General features: G+C 41.5%; 1 protein-coding gene across 2 annotated transcripts; it reads right to left on the bottom strand.

Moving 5' to 3' along the window:
* Positions 1 to 4244: 4244 nt before the first annotated feature.
* olfm3a (olfactomedin 3a) lies at positions 4245 to 22222 on the bottom strand. Of its 2 annotated transcripts, XM_034212036.1 has the most exons (7): positions 22082 to 22222; positions 21088 to 21332; positions 7753 to 7896; positions 7234 to 7389; positions 6436 to 6655; positions 5825 to 5931; positions 4245 to 4922 (listed from the first exon to the last, which is right to left on the bottom strand). In XM_034212036.1, the coding sequence occupies exons 2-7, from the start codon at positions 21154 to 21156 to the stop codon at positions 4245 to 4247; spliced, it is 1374 nt and encodes a 457-aa protein (XP_034067927.1). In that variant the 5' UTR covers positions 21157 to 21332; positions 22082 to 22222. The 2 variants fall into 2 exon arrangements, with proteins under 2 accessions (XP_034067927.1, XP_034067926.1); XM_034212035.1 differs by lacking the exon at positions 22082 to 22222 and having other exon boundaries at positions 21088 to 21343.
* Positions 22223 to 22228: the final 6 nt, after the last annotated feature.

The following is a 22228-nucleotide window of genomic DNA, read 5'->3' as shown; positions in this document are numbered from 1 at the left end:
TGCATTTTAAATGCAACTGCCTTGATCATTGTTGTTCTAGTCATATGGTGAATTTGACAGAATTGTCAATTTTGGTGAATCATCACTAATATTTCCTTTCATGATTTCATTATGTAAAGCTCTTGAGGGACGCCGAAGAAACTGCTTTTTAGCCTTATGTGTTAAACGTTCATGAGAAACTCCCTTTGGCATGGGCATTGGGATCTTAGCTTTTGCAGATAATTTACATGCACAAAAGCCTGAATAACAAACTGGAGGAAAGGGACAACCCCAAAAAAGCATTAAGAGGCTCCTTTATTAACACAGTGTTATCATGTTGAAAACATTTCCAGGCAGTTCATCTATTAATAGTTAGGAGAATGTAAGCAATATAATATGATAATTTGTTCTGTTTTGCCATTCAACCTGTGCCCCTCTTTCAGCAGCTGATAATAGCCTTGCTCCATTACAAGGCCTTTCAAGACAGTCACATTAAAGGGACACAACTTTTAGTCAGGGTGACATGATAATGATCTACTACAGCGGCTGACAGCGCTGTTAGGTCATAACTCCAATGGTAGGCAGTTGTCCAGTCTTTTCTCAAGGCTTCCACACTCAATATAAAAGATAGAAAGAAAGAGAAAGTGTTTCACAAGACAAAAGTTATAATCCGATTTGGATCATACCGTGGCACTTAAGCTCTTACAGAAGTGGCTGTGGATGCCTTTCATAAAACGAATATCACATTAGGGCTTTGGGGAAATGACGGGTGGGATTTCCCAATACAATTAGAATGTATCAATGAAACTTTAGTCTCTTTGTCGATGTGTTAGCCAAGTTAGAATGTGCGCATCGTGACGTGAACGTAATTCGTTCCGGCAGGTGCTTCCAGCTTTCTTTCTTTGACTTCAAGGAAATACAAAACCACAAAAGAGCAACACAAATTCACTTTGCAGCTTCTAAAGGGTACTGCAATATCTAGGGGCCCCTAGCAATCACATTTGAGCAGATGAGACAGACAAACAAAGTAATGCAGAAAAGTTAGTTTGAGCGGAAGCACTTCAAGTAAAATATGTACTGGGAAGTCAAGGTAGAAGTTTTAAAGGTACGCTGGTGTTTGGACCTAAACCTGGATGAGGTGAATTTGAAATCAATTATGAGCTCAGTAGGATTATTGACAGATACCACTACTCATTATAGCATGGGAACAAAATGCATTTTCCTCAGAACTTCAATTAATTTAGCAGAAATGGAACAGTGTGCTGCAGCCCTGCAAAGCCCCCCCCTGGATCAATGGGAAGGAACCACAGAACAACCCCATTGATCCCTCTGCTAAAGTACAGCAGAAGCCACTGTTATGGTACAGAGAATGTTTGATTGGATTCCACAAAGCCTTCAAAAAACTGTGTCGACAGAGAACACAGGTAATGCACACATTAATGCACTACTGGCATTTCTAGAACATCTAATTTATTGTGGACATATAGTATGTTTCAGGACATTTTGATATTTGTGCTGCAGGTGTTTTTTTCCGGTTTTACAGTGCACAACTAAACTAAGAAACAAAGCTGCAAAAACTAGACTACCTACCTGGTCCTCCGTACTTTTAAGAAACAAGGCAAATCGAGGAAAATATAAAGTGCAAAATGAGGGCAATCCAAAGCCAACCGAGGACTGCTCAGACAGGCTGCGAACAAGAGAAAGACACCTTTTCCTCCTTATGAGGGCAGACAAGGGCAGATCGGAACACCTGTTCAAAGGCGGTCTGAGATCAATCAATCAATCAATCAATGTTTATTTATATAGCCCAATATCACAAATGTTACATTTGTCTCAGTGGTCTTCACAGTTTGTACAGAGTATCAGTATGACAATACGACACCCTCTGTCCTTAGACCCTCACATCGTACAAGGAAACACTTCCGGAGAAAACCCACAGTTTAAAGGGGAACATGGGAGAAATCTCAGGGAGAGCAACAGAGGAGGGATCCCTCTCCCAGGACGGACAGACGTGCAATAGATGCCGTGTGGAAATTGAAAAGATAATACATTTACAACATAGGTAGTCCAAATGTTTGGAAATGCATGTGAGATCTGATCAGCATCACCTGAGCAAGAGCACAGGACAGGAAAGATAACCCAATAAGGGGTGAACACGGAAAACAATGTCCAATCAGAGGAAGACTCCATTCATCTTTGGCTTCAAATGATCTTCCTAGAACACACTTAGAAATACATGTGCCATTTCTTTGTATTAAAAAAAAGAGTGAACACCTATCACTGTTGTTTCTGTGTTTAAAGGTTTCTTGGCACTGCATTTTTCAGCTCTGGACTCTGAGAGAATCTGAATGAGCCCAATCAAAAACACATAACAGGTGAGGCCAATAGCCTAAAGCCACTTCACGTCTGATAGAGTCTGATATATTCTGATATAGCAACCACTGGAGCGTATCCAGCCTGTTCTGTGTATCTTGCGACAGTTTCTGAGCACAGATAAAGATGTGACTGTGGTCAAACATATAGATTTTGATCCGATTCTCCTATCTCTATGAGAAAGTGCCCAGCAAACCGAACAGCCAGTTCAGATGCAGTGTACAGGGGAGGAAGCAAGGAGGTAGAGTGGGAAGATCAATGCTAATCAGGCTCTCTGCTAAAGCCATTTAATAAAGATTTCCTGATGGGAAGGTTTTTTGTTGTTGGCGGTGCAGGTTGATACAGGGATGCATTTTACTGAGGGACACATGTAGCCTCAATCGCAAAATGGGGAATGAATAAATGAAGAAGAACATGTTAAAAACCCAATCACATAGTCAGGGGGTACTGTTAACCCACAGAAACAAAGAGGTCGTGCAGAGGAAGAAAAATATTCATTCTCAAACCAAACCAAAATATTATAAAGCTACTATGGTGATACATTCCCTTAAGTCTTTACACATTGATTTGAATCTCTTTTCTAATTAGTTCACTCGCTGCCTTTATTAATAAAAATCTATTTGTCTATATGAATTAAAGGCAGTTGTATTGATGAAAGTAACAGAATACAACCCATCGCAAAACAGTGTGTCAGTGTTTGTTCATGAGTGTGCATTCAAATGTACCTCAGGTGTGTTTTACTACATATACGTGACCGGGTTTACCCATAAAAAAATAAACACCACACTGTGGAGGGAAATTATAGTGATAGGTGTAACCTCAGTGGTTCATTGCCACTTCACGATTGAAATGTCAAAGGATGATCTCAATGCCACATGTTGAGGCTGTGGCTCAGTGGTTGGTGTGCTGGACTTCGAATCAGGGGATAGCAAGTTCGAGTCCCACTGCAGTCAGCATGTCGTTGTGTTCCAGGGCAAGGCACTTCACCCCAAATTGCTCCTGTGGAGACTGCCCACAGTACTGAATGTACAGTATGTAAGTCGCTTTGGATAAAAGCGTCTAACAAGTGACATGTAATGTAATGTTCACAGCAAAAAAGAGGTTCCGTCTTCAGCGTCATCAGTTACTCATCTGTACTAATCTTTGTCAAAATATGTAAAAAAAGATGAGTAGGAAACATGTCTTTTATAATTGGAATTCCTGATTGGAATGGGCTAATATCCTATAAATTGTTTAAGATCATGGCAACCAAAACCATTTGAATGAAATGTACAACATTTTTATTTTGAATGAAAATGCACAGATAGCCTCTATGGTTTTCTTTTATAAAAAATACAAATACTTTTCTTCCACAGATACATACATAACAGCAATATTTGACAGGCCCATCTTTAAAAGAACGGCTATTGTACATTATAATCAGCCACCTCAACATGGTAGCAAATATGCAGAAGAGATTGACTTAAAGGTTTAAATACTTTTAAATAGACTTTTTTTTTTTAAATAGACAAAAATGCAAACACTGTAAGCAAAACAGATTTGCAACAAAAACACAGCTATATCATAGGAAATCACTGCAGATCAATTTTTGGACATTCATGCAAAAGCTTTTGAGAGTTTTCAGCAGGCAGACCCAACACACACTGAATAATGCCTCATTCACTATGTGTTGGGTCTGCCAGCTGGATCAGCAGCAATGGAAACGTGTAAGCATTGGTTATAAGGTATCAAGTGATTGGTGTCCATGCTCAATTCAGCCAAAAGTCCAGAGCCACACATTAGAAGTGTTCACTTGGTGGCAAGGTAAGATACCATAGTCCATTTTTAGACAAAATAATACATGTAGGTCCTTGTATCACCAATGACGGTGCTTAAGTTGGAAAAGTGATACTTTAAGAGTCGTCATCAGTTTTTATGACATGAAAGAGAGTGACATTAAATATTACCTGGTGTCCGTTATTCCAGGCATACAGTGCTCTCTCTTTGGCGTTGTAGTCAAGCATGGAGATATGAAAGTACTGGTTGTGGAAAGGAATGTCTATGTATTCGTAGGTTGAAGTCTTGGTAGAGTAAGCGTAGTAAACCTTTGCTCCCGACAGGTGAGAGTTAGTGATATAGAGCGTCCCACAGATCATGAACGTCTCACCCGCGTTCCTCTTGGAGTATTCAGTGTTCCAAGTCTTCAGGACATGCAGGGTGTCGGGGTCGATCTGGGACACGACGACATTTCCAGCGTTTTTATTGGTTGCGTACACAACCCACATTCCCAGTTCATCAGCCATGACGTCGATGTCGGAGAACCCACCCCATGTATATGGGTACATGTTGTGGAAGCCGGCGAACTCCAGAGCTCTCTGGGCCAGAACGCTGCCCGTCTCAAAGCTGTACTTCACGATGATGTTGCTCTGGTACTTGTTGTAGTAGAGCGATCCATTGTAGACCATATGATTGGTTCCCTCCCATTTAAATGGGAGGCTGTATGTTCGAGAAACCACCCCCGCTACAAAGTCGTCCATTGTCTTGTACTCACGCACAATCTTGCTGTTGGTGTAACTGTCCATATACCAAACCTACAGCAGAGAGGATGAACAGGAAGGGTAATGAGAAGCAGCTGACCCCTGATAGATAAACATGTGAAACTGTCTGTTTCTGAGCTCATTTTTATATCATCATCTTTAAATAATTTATGTGGTTTTTTGAAGAAATGCAGTTCAGAGAAGATCACTACTATGGAGTCAGATTTGGGTCAATATTCTAGCGTGTAAAACAAGCTACTCACGAGCGTAAAATGTGCTTTTACACGTGCATGAAATGACCCTCGCGCGCAGATTAAACCCCCGCGAGCGGCTATGCGCTCGCTCGCGAGAGAGACAGCCCCCTTGCTCGCTCGCGGGAGTGTCAGCCTCACTCACTCGCGGAGTCTGTCTATATATATATCTGTCTATATTAGCTGTACACTTTACGAATATAATAGTTTTTTATGGACAACTTTACCATTCAATCTCGTCCAACTGATCTTGCAGCTGTCACTCCTTGGCTCTTGGTAGTTCAGGCATTTATCAAACCTGGCAACTCCGGGCTTCCTGGCAGCTGTCAATCAAAGTCCAGTTGCTCCGCCCCAAAGTGTCAGAAACTTTTCACGCGCGCGTAGACAAACTCCGCGAGTGAGTGAGGCTGACACTCCCGCGAGCGAGCAAGAGGGCTGTCTCTCTTGGGGGTTTAATCTGCGCGTGAGGGTCATTTCATGCGCGTGTAAAAGCACATTTTCCGCTCGTGAGTAGCTTGTTTTACGCGCTAGAATATTGACCCAAATCTGACTCCATAACTACTATAATGTTTATTTAATCCTCAAAATACCCTTCATGCAAACAGTCAGGCCCATCTTGTTGTGATATTTAGCTACTCTAAAAACACAGATATTGTACTGTACACACAACCATTTAGAAAGCAGAGCCCTGCTTTAATAACTCACCCTGTTGTTTCTGGTGGATGCCAGAGGGTCAGTCATCCATGCCCCAAACCGGGTTCCAGATGTCTTTATTGTAACAGGTCCAGTGATTTTCATTAATTTCCCACACGCTGTTAATAAAGAAATGCAGCGATAAGATGTGCTGTGGTGGTTTTCGTCTCTAACTAGATTTCTCAAGCCAATTTCATGCCTGTGCCACCAGAGAGTGTGCGCTCTGTGCATACTAAGATAGCATTGGCAGTGAGCTGCTTTATTTAACTGAAGGCTTAATGGTGCTTCTGCTGTTTGTATAGCTTGATTGTTTAAGACATTTCTCTTCCTTTTTTTCCTGCTTTATTTCATAGTGAGATAGCTTATGGAGAGACAGCAACGATTGCATGGCCATTCAAATATTGTTTTTAAAGGAAACACATAAGACCAACACAACAACAAAAACATTACGTTAAGTATACAACAAGGATACATACTCTTTCTATGACAGTGGATGTTATATAGCGAATAGCAAATCCAATTGTAATGCCAGTTGTGCAAGTACTATTTGTTCACTTGTACCACTGTTAGAACTATTCCTAATAACACTAAAGAAAAGTCTTGAACATGCAGTGTTTACTCACTTAGCTTGCCCATGCAGCTGCGCAGCCTGTTGTCCAGACGCAGGACTCGCTGATAGAGCTCGTCATAGTCGAAGGCCCCGAGCTCCTCCTGGATGCTCGTCAGCACTGCAGAGAGGTTCTTGATTTCATCTTTGAACAGGGAAATGACTGCAGCATCCATCTTGTACTGCTCCAGCACGGGGATCAGCGGCTTTAGCTCGTCCATCTTGTCGTTAAGCTCCTGCAGAAGTGACAGTAAAACAAAGAGGTGGAACATTGTTGGTAGGTAGGATGGTCATGGACAAACACATCTACAGTTTGTTGACAGAGAAGCAAGCCCTGCTTCAGGCAACGTTGACTTCTTGTTATCTGAACCACGGAAATATCTGAAATGATATACACATCCTTTGTTGTTTCAGAGCTCCATGCTAATATAATAGGATTATAGTCTCAAGTGACTTGCATTTTTTATCATTATTAAATATACTGATATTATGTTTACTGTAGGAGGCACCTAATGGAGCTATAAGCCAACAAGCCTTGATCCATTTATCATTCCATACATGTTCCTTTTCAGCTTGTTGGAAACCATACATTAATACACAGTAACAGATCAACGTGAGTTTGGAACTCTGATTTTCAGTCTTTCTGTATCGTCTTTCTTGAAGAACTCTAAAGAATACTAAGATGAAATAGGATTTAAAACCTGTATACAACCATCCCGGATGCACAAGAGCATCCGTGAATTGAATGCCACATTTAACATTTCAGTTCAGATTTGATTAAATGAAGCAGTGATTAAGCGATGGGGAAGACTACCTGAAAGTTTCTGGCTATGATGGATTTTCTGTCGTCCTCGATCTGTCTGAACTTGGTCCTCAGGCCCTTCATCTGGTTTTCCATCTTCATGACATATTGGAAATCCCTCTGGGTCCTGAGGTTCAGAACCTCAATGGACTGAGACATGTTATGCACCTGGAATGAAACAGTGATAAATAATCACCCCTAAAGTGTAACCACTCCCAAATTGGAAATGTAGCGGTGTAGTATAACATTTTATGATTAACTCAGCAGGTGACTTAAGGATGCCTTCCGGTTGCTGCTTCTTTCTTTTCACGGCGAATAATTGAAAAGCACTTTGATGGGTTTTCCCAGGTGAGCCTGCATGTGTACCTGAATGTGTGACAGGGTTATTTTGAAAAAGAACAAAGGTGGTAAAGCCTAGCAGCAGCGAACCTGTGTTTAATAAAACATATAAACTTGTTATTTCCTAATTCCCATATTAAACAGGAGAGTGTATCTGCCTGTGTCAGGGTGCTAAATACACCCTCTGCTCACCTTCTCCAGCAGTTGGCGGAGCTGTCTGCTCTTGGCATCTCTGGAGCACAGGTTCTGTTCAGGAGCCACCACGGTGCAGATACAGCGGCCATCAGCATCCTGAGCCGAGCTGTACACCTGCCAGCCCTCCTTTGGGCCGATAGTCTGCGAGCAAACAAATGTACATATCAAGATATCTAAGGAGCATATTGAATAAAATATGGTAATATAAAAAATAAAAATAAAAGGTTAAGAGCATAAAAGGTTTAAAATAAAATAAATAAAGTAAAGGACAGTCAGTAAAATGCGGTGCGGAACAGGTGGGTCTTCAGGCATTTCCTAAAAACTGAGAGTGATGCCGAGGTCCGTATGTTCTCTGGAAGCTGATTCCACAGACGTGGATCCAGGGAGGAGAAAGCACGGTCTCCCATGGTGACCAGTTTTGTCCGCTGAACAGCCAGGAGATTGGAGCTGACCTGAGTGTGCGTGAGGTATGGGAATGTTTTCTGGTTAGCAGTTCCTGTAGGTAGGTGGGGCCAGTGTAGGGCTGCTCGATTATGGCAAAAATCATAATCTCGATTATTTGGGTCAATAATTGATATCACGATTATTAAAAACGATTATCCATTTACTTTGAAAACATCCATTTATTGAAAAAAAATGTAACAGTGTGTTTTTAACAGTTGATTACCCTGAACTTTAAGTATAATTCAACTATTAACAATTAATTAATAAAAAAAGAAAATTATAGTAAAAAAAAAAGAAATCGTTTTTTTTTGGTTACGTTGTTTTCGTAATCGTTGCAAGCCAAAATCGTAATTGGGATTAAAATACGATTAATTGAGCAGCCCTAGGCCAGTGTGGTTGATGGCGTTGAAGACCATTATGAGGACTTTGTAGCTGATCCGGTGAGTTACAGGGAGCCAGTGGAGGATGGGGGTGATGTGCTCTGATTTGCGTGTTTTTGTGAGTATCCGGGTGGCACAGTTTTTTATCTTGCCATTCAGAATTGTTAATATTTTGTATTGCCATTACACATTGCACTCTAACCCAAAATAATTGTTGTCGAACTACAGCCTTTGAGTACTTACATTCATTTAATTTTCCAGCAAATGGAGAGATATGCTTCAATCAAGCAAAAACAGACAAACAAGCCTGAAGATTCTTTCGTATTCATATAAATATTTATGTACTTTGCCACAAAGGACTCTGCCTGTAAACCCTGTCATCCACTTTAATCCGGGTTACATATCTGAGCGAAAAGGAGGTACAATTGGAAGGAGAGGGGTTTATGAACAAACATAAGAACGGAAGAGATGTTTATGTAAGAAAACAATTCGTGAAAAAAACAATGAAAAGAGGACAATGCTGACAAAGAAATACAAAGACGACGACTGTCAATTAGGCAGGAAGAGATAGAGAAGGAGACTAGGTATTCCGGCACATATAGCAATTCAGAGAAAAACAAAGACAGCAAGTATAATATGATGAGGTGAGGGATACACAGGGAGGACACCGGCGTGCTCTGAGGAAACAATAAGGGAAGACAGAAAGAGAAGCAAAATAGAAATAGGCAGATTTACAGATATGTCTATATAGGCTGCATGGTATGTTCGAATACATATACCCAGTAGGATAGAAATGTGGTATTGCACTGCCTTCTCTATCAACTATTTCATAGTGTGGTATGTGAAAAAAACGAAAAGGCACACAAGGACTTGCCGTATGCAGTTTAATAGCATTGTGTTTTACTCCTAAAAAAGTGCTATTGATTAAGCGAAGGCTAACTTTCAATATTTGTTATCTCTCGCTACGTTATATAGCAGGCGAGCAGACTCCAAGGCCACAATGGTTTCACAGAGCTGCGCGACAAACTCCAGTCATTAATCATCCTCACAAAACAGCATCAAGCAGCTCAAAGTTTCCCCCAGACGTCCTGCAGCAGTGTGCACCACACACACACACACACAACACCACACCACACACCACACACACAACACACACACACACACACCACACACACCCATAACACACACACACACACACACACACACACACACACAACACACACACCACACACACACACACACACACACACACACACACCACACACAACACACACACACACACACACACACCCACCCACACACCCACCCACACACAGACAGACAGACAGACAGACAGACAGACAGACAGACAGACAGACAGACAGACAGACAGACAGACAGACAGACAGACAGACAGACAGACAGACAGACACACAACACACACACACATGGTGGTTATATACATGCATGTTACCGCGCACACAAACACATTACTAGTGGCAAAGGCACGGTCCATGCTCCCTCTGTAGTTTTCTTTTTTGATCTACTAGTTTGCAATGGCCAGGGTTTGACTTAAGCCTTTTGAAGGCTGCTATGCTCCAGCCATCAATACTTTTGGAGCCTAGTTGCCAACAGACAATATTGTGTGGGAGTATTCAACCGTAAAACAACAGCAAAAATGTATCACTTGGGTGCTACAAAAATCCACACTAACCCTCTCTAAACTTCTGACCAGTTTAATTATGTCAATCAAGAGTTTTCATTTAAATTAAAGTTATAAAACAGCATCACATATGGCATGTACAATTACCATATAATTGCCTCTGCATATTTGTGACTGTCTCACCAAATGAGATACAATCTGAACACAGGTCGCAGAGAAACAAGGCTTATCTTGTATTTACACATTTGTTCCCAACAGGCCTTATTATTAAATGAACCAAGGACAGTCCAGTTATCACTCAAATAAATGAACATGACTTTATATGTTTAGTGCTGAAGATGTATTATCCTGAGAGGTGCAATATTTAATACCTCCAAAGTAATGGGGGTCAGCATTTCACGTCTACTACTGTGTCCATATAATCTAAAAATCAACAGTCACATTTGTAAAATAATAAAAAGGCAACTTCTTACTAACAGCAGGACAAGAATGTGCAAAAGTGGACCAAACTCAGACTGGCAGTAAAAAAACAAAACATTGCTATTTTATAATCTTGACCTGCGGCGGAAGTAACACATAAGTGGCTCGCTCCAGGCATCTGTTTCAAAAAGCTGCAAGAAGCAAGGAGCTCTGCACTGGCAACTTCCTTAAGTGCCATGTTGATTTAAATATCCCACATGTACCAGATACACCAGCATCAGCTACAGTATGGGTCAAAAAAGATTTCAGATTCATGCCAATTTTCTGGCCTGTATCCAAAATAACCTGTTCTGTGCCCCAATAGGCTGCTACCAATTGTAGAAAATGTTGCTGCAATTGACAGCCAGGATAAAGAACTAACACTGGAGAAAGAAATCCTAGAATACCGAGAGAATGTAATATTAGCTGGATCTGACAGACACTGCAACAAAACCTTTGATTTAACCTACATTTATTTTATTTAGCCTTTATTTATACAGGTGTAGATCTCATTGAGACACAAGGTCTCATTTTCAAGAGAGACCTGTCAGTGGTAACACTACCACACAAAGTTACAGACAGACAGGACACTAAACACAGAGGCAACACTAAAATACAACATCGTAAATAATCCTACAATTGGCTGCATATGAAATACAAGACCTATAACACTGACCATCTACTGGTGGCCCGCCAAAGCTTCCTATCTCGTCCACAAAACATTAACGAATTCATACAATATAAATAGGATTGTTATCTACTGTTAAGCCAGTATACAACAGCTGATTTAATCCATATCACAGTGTGTTTCCAGAGACCACAAGAATCAATAACAGTTTATCGAACACTTATAGAAAGGGGTCAGGAGGATATAATGTAGGAATAGAACAATGTGATCCCCAATCAGTATAAATTCAACTAATTGCATATTGTCGAATGCAGCAACAACGTACGTTTGAAAGTCAATGCGTCATAATGTCTAGTGTCTCTGTACTTGGTTTAGCTGTGTCACACTTTTAACCTTATGATCCAGAACTTATTGTGCAAACTACAAATGATTGCCACCGTTGGTTTCATGGTTACACTGCAATGTACTGTGACCTTTATGTTGCTAAGACTCTGCACCTGAGCCCATTAAATAAACTGAAAACATGACATTCACATACTTCAAAGCACACATCAGCACCAGCTGCGCCAGACTCTGAACTACCTTTGTATCTGAATGTGCAAAAGATTAACAGCTCCATCTTGGGCATCTCCGGACAGAAACATGGCTCTAATTACTGCCTGGTGGATTCTATTCTTCTTAAAGGCCTCCTGTAATGTAGAGGATGCATTAAAGTTCATTTGAAGTGAAACAAAAAGCTTTTCTTTTCTGTGTCAGTTGCATGTTTGGCAGCTGGTATTCTATACAGCACACCCTTATCTGTTTGTTATTCTGCCATCAATATGTTTTTTACTTTGACAACATTATCTTTGTCCTCATCAACCTTTATATGTGATTGAGGGAAAGACGTAGGGGGCTGATGAGGGGATTGAAAGTGAATGGATGAGGTAATGCGGGTTAGATGTTTCAGATTGAAGATGGGAGGCATGACCGTGAGCAATTTAACATTACAGTTTTGAAAACAGTTTGGAAAGGGGAGGAATTTTGGGTTGTGCTCTCTGCTTTACTTTTTGTGCACAATGTTCAGTTTCAAATATATTTATGTTTTGGATATCTTTCACTCCAGTAAATGAAATGTCTGTGTTAACAGCACTTATCATTTAATAGCAGATCATGTGTTGCTCCTTGAAGCCCTGCATGCAACACTAGTTGGACTCTCGCAGAGGAGCGACTCTGTCTAGTGCTAAGTGAATCTGTTTTAGCCACTGCCAAGATTCACAGCAAGTCCATACTGTAACCGACTGTCTGCACCCTCAACTAATCTCCACACTGCTGAGTATAGCCTTGCAGTCTTGATCTAATTCCTGTTGCCAGTCTCATGATGGCTGATTTCATTTGTTATATGAGTCTGGCATTGTGAGGAACTCCCCAGAGGGATAGCACAGGTGAGAAAGTGAGGGTGAAACATGAAATGATTGTTGGTGGCAGTGGCAGAAATCAATTCGTTATAAACACAGTCTAGAGAGACAGCGGGAGCTAGCCAACTCCCTCTACCGCCTCAGCTGGAGCTGCAGAGAGGAACACAATTGACACTAATGTATTTCTAAGGAGCCATTATCATTGTTTTGTCACTGGAGGGTAACATATGGAAGGGGACTATATAGCTTACTCTCAGCTCCCATAAGTCACACATGCCTTTACATCTTAACTCATTATCTCTACTGATGCCACAAGTACAGATTTAGTAGAAAGATGTAGTACAGAAACACGTAACTCTGGATTTGTTTTAATGTTTGAGGTGCAATAAACAACACAGCAGCTTTTTGGCATGTTAAAACTATTATTTTCTGCCTCAATCATGAGAGTAACAGCCGGCGAAATTACAGCCTCGCCTACTGATTTTAATTGAACCATATATCGAGCCCGATTCTCGATTTCAAATGTGTGCTCTAAAATGATATTTATAAACGACTATTATCATTATTATAAGCAAGACAATAAATGGCAAAGATATGTAGAAAATAAAGGTATTTAAGATACGTTCATAACAAACGTAACGTGGGAGAAAATACGTTTCTAGCTAAACGTAATTGAGAATGCAGTTTAGTTCTGTGGGAATGTCATTTTTAGGACACAGGGTTGGACGATATACACACACAGATTGGCAATTCATTTATTGTCACTGCACTGATGTGGCACTTGGATAAAATATTCAGTTAACAGACATGTGTAAGGAAATGTTCTGTATCGACTTTGCTTTGCATGCTGTTACCAACCTTTAGAGGGCATATTTGACTCATTCTCAGTTTCATATTTGTACTTTGTGCCTCTGCTGTGACTTGCATTAATGTTGAAAAAGGTCTTACCTCTTTTCACCCTCTGTCTGAAACCAGAGCCCAGTCTGCTCTGATTGGTTAGCTTCAAGGCTCTGTTGTGATTTTCCAACTGCCTAGAGATGTCCCGCTCCATATCACGTACAATGTGTAGGAGCGCTAGTAGCATGAGTGTTACGTAATGATGTCACTACGTTACAGTAGTAAGCAAAGGAGTTCATTGGAGGAGTTTCATGCAACCTTACAGAAAAGGGAAAACCCCAAAAACACAATAGGGCACCTTTAAAATTAGTATTGTGTGGTATTAAAAAAAAATCCTTGTAACTACAGTAAATGTAGAAACAAATCGTGCATGCAGTGATGCCAATAAAACTAAATCTCATATCACAGTTCTGCTGCCTTCCTGTCTGCCACACGACAAAGACCTTAACAGATGCTATCTATTCAGTCATCTATCAACATGTCCAAACAAAATGCCGCCAGAGCATTGGAGGCAAGTCAAGTGGAATGTGCATGTCAGTACTATAACTGATGATCATACTGCCTAAATGAGTTAACATTTTAGGCTCTAATGGCAGAAGAAGATGAATTTGCACGTGCAGCCAGCTCGGAAGCAGCCTGATGCAGACATCTACAGACAGCTGTGACGAACGGTAACACCCCTAAACACAGCAGCAACAGCAATCCTGGCAACTATAATCCTGAGGCGGAGAACAAGTAAGTTACTGACAAAGGGAGGATGCATTCTAGGGAGGGTAAGGGAATTGAAAAAGACACAGCCCAAGAAAAGAAGATATTTGTCCTCAGATGTGACTTCGATGAAAGCCGTGCAAGGAGATTCATTTCCTAGAGGTGTGCCACCTTCTTGCCCATTTTGAACCCAAGGAAGATGCAAAGTAAAGATGGAATAGATCATTCTGCCCTAGACGGTCTCTGAATGAGCCGGAGCATTATCTTGTTCACCCTCATGCCTCCTCTCTGGGGTGTGCTTCAGTGAGTCTTCTGGCTGAACAAGTCATGTCAGTCATAAGCAAAACGGAGAGTGATAAGGAGACAGTCCTCAAACAATATCGGTGGAGGGAAGCAGGCAAACATCTCCGAGTGGCACATGTACACAGGCAGAATACCAAGCAGCTGTGACAGTGCTCTAACATAACATTTCATTTTCATTATGCTGAAATAACGTCAGGTTAAAGATTGAAATTACGATGGGTAGAATATATAGATAGTTAAGACTGGTGTATTTCATAAAAACGTAAACACCCTCATCTTAAGCCATGTAATTGGACTTTTACTTATGTAACGGAGGTGATCTCTGGGGCCATAGATCTTGGCCTCCGTTACGGATTGTGTAGCTTTGTTGGTGGCGAAATGTAGGTAGTGTGTGCATCTGTATGTGTTTTAGTTTGTCTGTCTCTGTTTCCTGGTTTCATGTTAAATGTGTTCCCTTTCCCCACGTCTGTGGCTGTTGATTGTGTGCACCTGGTGCCCTGTGTTGTCTCCTCCCCCCTCACCTGTGTCCTGTTGGTTTGATTAGTGTGTGTATTTAGGCTCTGTTGCCCTGTCTGTTTTGAGGCTGGTAGTGTGGGTGAGATCCTTGTGGCTGCTGACTGTGTTCAGGGGAACAGCAATTGAGGCTGTGAATCATGTGCTTATGATTTGAATAAATGCCCACACCAGGTTGTATTTTTGGACGTTCTGCCTCTGTCTCCTTGCTTGGTCGGGCCGCTCAATTGTCAGCTTCACAACGTATCATATTCTAGTTCTACACATATGCCGTGATACGAACCCTTTCTGAATTGATGCCCTGTGTCATCAACATGCACTCGTATTGTCCGCTTCTCAAAGTGTTTTTAAAGTAAGAGTATGCTCATTAGTCTCGAGACTCAGTTATCTTTGAGAAGGACATTCCTGCCAGATTCTGCAGGCTTTTGCAGCAAAGTTAGTCCACCTGATTATTCCTTGCTCTTTAACAACCTTTGAGTCTTCCCCTAATTATGCTCCACAGTGGCACCACTGTGTTGGTATTGAAGACTTCGGCCTACATTCTGATGTAGAAGCAGTGTGCAGAAGAAGATTATGCATCACTTAAGGATGTATGTGTTCACGCTGGTTAGGTATCAGCGGGATAATATGCAATAATTGCAATTTTGGATCTACAAGGATAAAACCATTTGAATACTGCTTTAATCTTTTAGATTACATTGATGTAGTATGTTCAGTGCACTCCAGGAAGTCCTTTGAACTGATACTGCAATATTTAAGCTGTAACGGCCCGTCCACACAGCGGCGTGCGTTGACGCTTGCCGGCGGGCGTGTCTGACACTCGACCAACAACCAATCACATGAATCTCCCGCCCCAGACACACAAGCACGCGGTTTGATTGGCTAGAGCTTGTACTGGCATATGATTCGATTGGATGACGCCTCCGTCGAGGCGTCAAAAGTTGAACATTGCTCAACTTTTGAAGCGAGCAACGCCAGCAACGCCAGCAACGCCAGCAACGCCAGCAACGCCAGCAACGCCAGCAACGCCAGCAACGCCAGCAACGCCAGCAACGCCAGCAACGCCAGCAACGCCAGCAACGCCAGCAACGCCAGCAACGCCAGCAACGCCAGCAACGCCAGCAACGCCAGCAACGCCAGCAACGCCAGCAACGCTCCACGTCGCTTCCCAAAATGCAGTTCGGCTAAAAGTGACGTCACCCCATTCAAAGTGAATGGGCAGAAGCGTTGGAAGCTTCAACGCACGCCGCTGTGTGGACGGGCCGTAAGTGTTTCCGTTTCTTAGAATGCTTTGTAGCAACTTTAAGAGACTGTGTCTAAACATGTTGCTCAAATTAAAGCAGCATGTATGAACGTGCACTGTACATTCACAGATGTAGGATTTGTTGTAGGATCTCCTCTTGTATATTGAAGAAAAGAGCGCATGTGCAATATTGTGACATAAGAATGAAGTGCTTTTCCTAATGTAGAATAATTAACATGAAAACTCATGTTTAGGTATTAGCAAGCTCCACGGCTAACCAGAGACTAACAAGCTGGAATTTGTAGTTTCTCTCTTACCATAAACTACATGACAGTTTTGTTAAAAGGCGCCGCTGGATGCAGGAAGTACATCAGATTTTGCAGCAGAAGACTCAACTTACTTTGGTTAACACTGAGAAATGTATATATTTTTTTACATGTTACTTGTTCGACGCTTTTATCCAAACTTACATACTCAATACAGTGGGCAATCCCCACAGGAGTGGTGAAGTGTCTTGCCCAGGGACACAACGACATGCTGACTGCAGTGGGGTTTGAACCTGTGACCATCTGATCCCCAGACCAAGCTCTATCCACTGCGCCACACGCCTCCATGTATTGCTTCAATTGATTTTATTTAACATCAACGCTGATCGGACATCCACACAACATTTCTCTTTTAGGTTTTAGGCCATGGAAATCTAATTAAACTCTGCTCTCGTGCCTGAAAATCAGTCCAGATTTTTGCCTTTGATTAGAGCTACTTAACGTTATTTTATCTTCACTAGTAAGAAATGAACAGGCATAGCCCATAATCATCTCTCTGGTTGACCACAATTGCCTTCCCTTCCTCTCAGGTCCAGCTCTCATTCAGTGATACGCATGTGATATGGAGCTCGGGCTGTAATTATAGTAATCACAGGGGCCCGAGGGTCCCTAACTATGCCTCTGGTAGTTTCAACATCATGTCCCAACTCCTGTAATTACGGCTCAGACTTTTATTAAGGGAAATGCATTTACGCAAAGGAGTGAAATAGTTAATCCAAGGGAGAGTCAATTTACAGACTGATTATCATAAAAGAGAGTGATTTTAAGCATTTCATTATAGATAATAGTAGTACCTATGTTGATAGAATAGTATGGACTAAAAGACAGAGGAGGGAATGGCACATTGCTTATATGTCACTGTCAGTAGTAGATGTTATATTACTAATCAAAAAGGTGAATTAGCATGTCTGACATAAACTCAATCCAATTATCCACAAAATGTCTCTGCCCCACATTCCTAACAACTGACACATCATTACAACCGCACACAAACATCTTTCTAAGTCCGAGCAGAAAGTGCCATATATTTTCCCTTCTGTTGGTATAAATATTTAAAATCTATCACAAGCAGGCTTCCTTTATTTCCAGTCCATCAGCTCCGAAGACCCCCTCCCTGCTTCAAACACGAAACACGCAGCGTCACAACTAATGACTTTGCTGGCAGTCTGGTGGCTGGCTGCTTGTTTGTGTAGACACAGACTGTTGATATTCAGAGGTCGTCAGCTTTGATTTGGTGAGAAAAATAAAATGGCTGTGTGCATTTGTAGGTGTGTGTCCACAGTCTCATTTTTTAATATGACTTTTGTGCCAGACAAATGTTTGTACAGAACATGTATAACTGCTGATTCTAAAGGATTTGAAAAGCTTCAAACAATTGCATGTTGTTACTATATTTCAAGTGTAGCTTGAATGAGCACTGTGTAACACAACAAATGAAAGTAGAAAAGAACAAAAACAGTTGAATGAAATATAATGTTGTAAAAACATGAAACATATGACATGAAACCAATTATTTTGAAATTCAAATCTCAAATTTGATTCCGAGCCATTAGGTGAAGGAAGATATGTTGTGTGCGTTTTAAGTGATCAATACATTTGGTCTGACATCAGACTCATGGACTCTATTAACTCTCTTTCTCTTTTAATCAATATGTCCCCCAGGTGCAGGATATAATGTGTAATCATAAAACACAAATCCCAGCCATTATTTTGATGCTGATGAGACTTACAAAGTGCCGTTAGCATTCACTGTGTAATTACCCGGCTGGCACAGACCATAAGGGAAAACAAACTATGCAAATATTTCCGTTACTCGCAAAGGCTCCTTGGGGACCCGTTGTGTACACTGCAGAGGTAATATCTGCCAAACCAAGAGAAAGGGGAATACATACCACTACCCCTAGCTTTAGTTTAAAGTCCTGGTTCTCAATAGGTTATTTCAAAGTGGCTAAACTGAACCGATGAGGAAACAAAACCCAGCCCTAACACATGAACGTGAAGGCCAGGAGGTAGAGGCTTCCGCCCCTTACTATAATGAATAAAGCCTTGTGTAAAATGTCTGACAGCCTGTGAGTGACAGCTTAATCATTTCCAGTGTAGTGTAATACCATAAAAGGTTTGCCTTTCAAACACTGAAGCAGAGAGGCCTTTTGGGCCGTGCAGCAATTTGCATGCAGCTCTTGCACCAGCAATATCTCATATTCTTCGATGGCAGCAGTGTATTCATCGATTTAATCAAATAGATGAAGGATAAGAACTGAGCTGAATGATGGTCATCCGAGGGAACCAGGGGCAGCACTGCACAAATATATTTCTAAACTAGAAAGAGAATGACAGAGTAGATAATATCTCAAGCTTTTTGTTAACGCAATAACAAAAACCTCCAGACCAGGGGTGCACAGGGCGGTGACGGTTATTTTAATAAATCAATTAATGTTTCATGGAATTGCTTAAAGGTCCCATGTCATGGCCATTTCTACTGATCATAATTCCATTGTTGAGGTAGAATATATATTGTGCAATTTTCCAAACTCACATTGGTTTCTCATCCAGCATCTCTGTATAGTATGTGTATTCACTCTCTGTCCTAAACGGCTTGTTGGAGCTCCTGCCCCCCCCTCGCTTTGAGCCCAGTGGCCGTCTGCGAGACAGCGAGACACGGCGAGACCCAGCCCGAACACACACACCCGCAGCCTGGCTGGGAGTCTGTGTGTGTGCTCACACACCGACTCACAGCCTCGCCACGTCCCGCCGTTTCAGGGAGGAGAAATCGGCGGAGCTGCAGCTGAGAAAAGATTGAGTGTGTGTGTATGAGGAAGTCAGCGGATTGGTCCATTTGGACCGATCCACGGACTTAACGTAACGGCTCCACAGACTTAACGTAACGGCTCCACGGATTGGTCCATTTGGACCAATGGGTCCATTTGGGTAACGGGCACGTCACTGTACCCAGGAAGAAAAAGAGAAATCTCCAACGAGGCGTTCTGGGGCATAGACAGGTATTTTCTGTGTTAGAGTTGTACTCGCTACAGGGTGTACTTTGAGGGTTTGTGACTTTGCAGACCGTTTACATGCAGAAAAAGCTATAACACACAAGGGGACGGGTAATAACCGGAAAAGCATGACTTGGGGCCTTTAACATATGAAAGCATCAAAGGCTGTTTCTGTATAACTACCACTCAAAGATAGGCATTTGAAATAAAAACTGGCGACAATGGAAGAGATTTAACTTGGAGATATTTGGTATTTCTACCTGATGACAATAAACGGATCAATTACATTTCTCTATGGACTATTTGATTAATCACCTCAATGTTTTAGGACTAGGAGAGGATCAAAGATCTCACTCCTTGTATAAAGCAGTATCTGCTCAAAAAGGTTTGGACAGCTGCATTTGGAATGATGGATAACGTTTCCTTTCCTCTGTGGGTTGCTGCACAGAAAGCGTGTGCGGTGAAGTTTCAGCACCAAAGGGTGGACAGCTCCCCACCCTCATCACCTGAAGACCCCGAGCAACATATAGATTTTTCAATTCATCATAAGGGACTTTGAGCAGCCTGGTCCACTGTACTCACTGTTATTCCAGCCTTCCCTTTGTAAACATCTACGGATCCTACATGCATGTGATTCCATTTCCCTGAGACATCTGTTCCTATCTGTATACATCACAGATGGAAGCATCTTTAGGTCTCGCTCAATGCACTTTCTCTCGTAACTGCATTATAAGCTAATCCATTAGTCTTACAAATAAGAAGATGCTCATTAGTTTAAAATGGGTGAATACTAATGAGTGTCACAAAGGGAACTGTGTTCCACAATAAACCAGATTTTTCCTTAGAAATAGGGTGTGCAAAACTGCATGTAAATGAGTCAGTTGTTCCGATAAAACAGCACCAACTAAATATACAAAAAAGGGTTAATTTGCTAATCCGTCACAGGTACAATACTTTATTACCCGTACTGGCTCTATATATTCTCAAAAGTTTTAGAATTGATTCATATGATGTGTTTAAGCCCATCTTTGTGCACGGGCGCTGCAGGCATACCGATTAGGCATAGTTATTATTTGTATGATAATTAGGGGGGAAAAGTCCACGTAGGCTTATAGGTGAAATCAACACACACCAAAGAGTGCTGCCTGCTGTGGATTTGTGACACTTAATGAGCAATGCCTTCAAATGTTAATATAAATGATGGAAAATAAAGGAACATTGCATTTTAGGACTTTTGAGTGAAGTTTGGCATTACAGCCTCCATCAAAGAAACTGCACGTATCGGGGCGAGGGTTGCTGTCCTCGTGCCCTGTTATAATATCACCGGTAAACAGTACTGCGCTGTGTCAGAAATAAGTGGCAACAAGTCATAAGAAATCAAATGAAAAAAGGCACTCACCATAGAGGGATATAATCCGAAGATGGTGAGGGAGAGCACGGGGTACAGGACGCTCAACAAGACCCTCATGGTGACGGGCTCCGGGCGGCCACTTGCCTCCAAGGCGCAGTCCTACAACATAGAGCCCGTGTCCGCTCCGTTACCTCAGCGCCTCTCTACTGCTGTGGATCCACACACAGCGCTCCGACGGCGGCACAGGGTCCACTCGTTCTCCGGCATCACACTCACCGCTCCCGGTGCTCCGACTGAAGGTAGTGCGGAGGGAAAAAGTTTTGAGCGAGTGGGAAATATTCAAATATCTCAGATCTAGCCAACTGCAGAGGGGGCGCGACGAGGATGTGACATCACTGAAGGGTTTTAAGGGGTTATGTCTATCTATCTATCTATCTATCTATCTATCTATCTATCTATCTATCTATCTATCTATCTATCTATCTATCTATCTATCTATCTATCTATCTATCTATCTATCTATCTATCTATCTATCTATCTATATATCTATCTATCTATCTATCTATCTATCTATCTATCTATCTATCTATCTATCTATCTATCTATCTATCTATGATTACAAAGATCGTGTGACCTTTATATTTAGTTCATTTGACTTAAATGAAAATGCTTTGCTCTTGTTGATTTCAGTGCCTGGCTCTTTGATTTTCCTAAACACAACATACCTAAGAGTGAGTGTGACGTGTGTGTGTGTGTGTGTGTGTGTGTGTGTGTGTGTGTGTGTGAGTGTGTTTGGGTGTGAACTGACTCCCTTTGCAATTAGTTAAGACTCAATTGCTATATGGATGATAATACCAGTAACATAAAAGAGGAATAAAGTGGATTGATTAAAACTGTCAATATGTAACAATGGGCATACATAACTGAATAAAATGATCGCTTTTTCATCGCGTAATATAACATTCTGTGTAAAACAAGGTACAAAGAAAAGTTCTAAAAATGTATGTATCGATGTGCAAATTAATTTCACAAGAAACTCACCTTTGGCATGTCATGGCTTTACAAAGAATTGTCAAGGTCATCAGCAACGAAAATATATTAAGAGCTACAGCACATTTCCATCACTGAAAAGACACCACGGTGCCTCAGATTTTTTTTTTAGAAGAGCGTAGCAACCTAGGGTGCCTG

The sequence above is a fragment of the Gymnodraco acuticeps genome, unplaced genomic scaffold (genome assembly GCF_902827175.1).
Source record: "Gymnodraco acuticeps unplaced genomic scaffold, fGymAcu1.1, whole genome shotgun sequence".
Taxonomy (NCBI): Eukaryota; Metazoa; Chordata; class Actinopteri; order Perciformes; family Bathydraconidae; genus Gymnodraco; species Gymnodraco acuticeps.
The sequence above is the reverse complement of the archived record's forward strand: the minus strand, read 5'-3'. Positions and strand labels throughout refer to the sequence as shown.

What these genes read in the sequence shown, in the direction of transcription:
- olfm3a (XM_034212036.1), bottom strand. Translation starts at nt 21,156, where the DNA reads ATGAGGGTCTTGTTGAGCGTCCTGTACCCCGTGCTCTCCCTCACCATC. An exon ending in TCGGATTATATCCCTCTATG is followed by an intron (nt 7,897 to 21,087) that starts GTGAGTGCCTTT and finishes GTTTGCTCGCAG; the next exon opens with ACTATCGGCCCAAAGGAGGG. An exon ending in CATCCACCAGAAACAACAGG is followed by an intron (nt 4,923 to 5,824) that starts GTGAGTTATTAA and finishes TCTCTGCTGTAG; the next exon opens with GTTTGGTATATGGACAGTTA.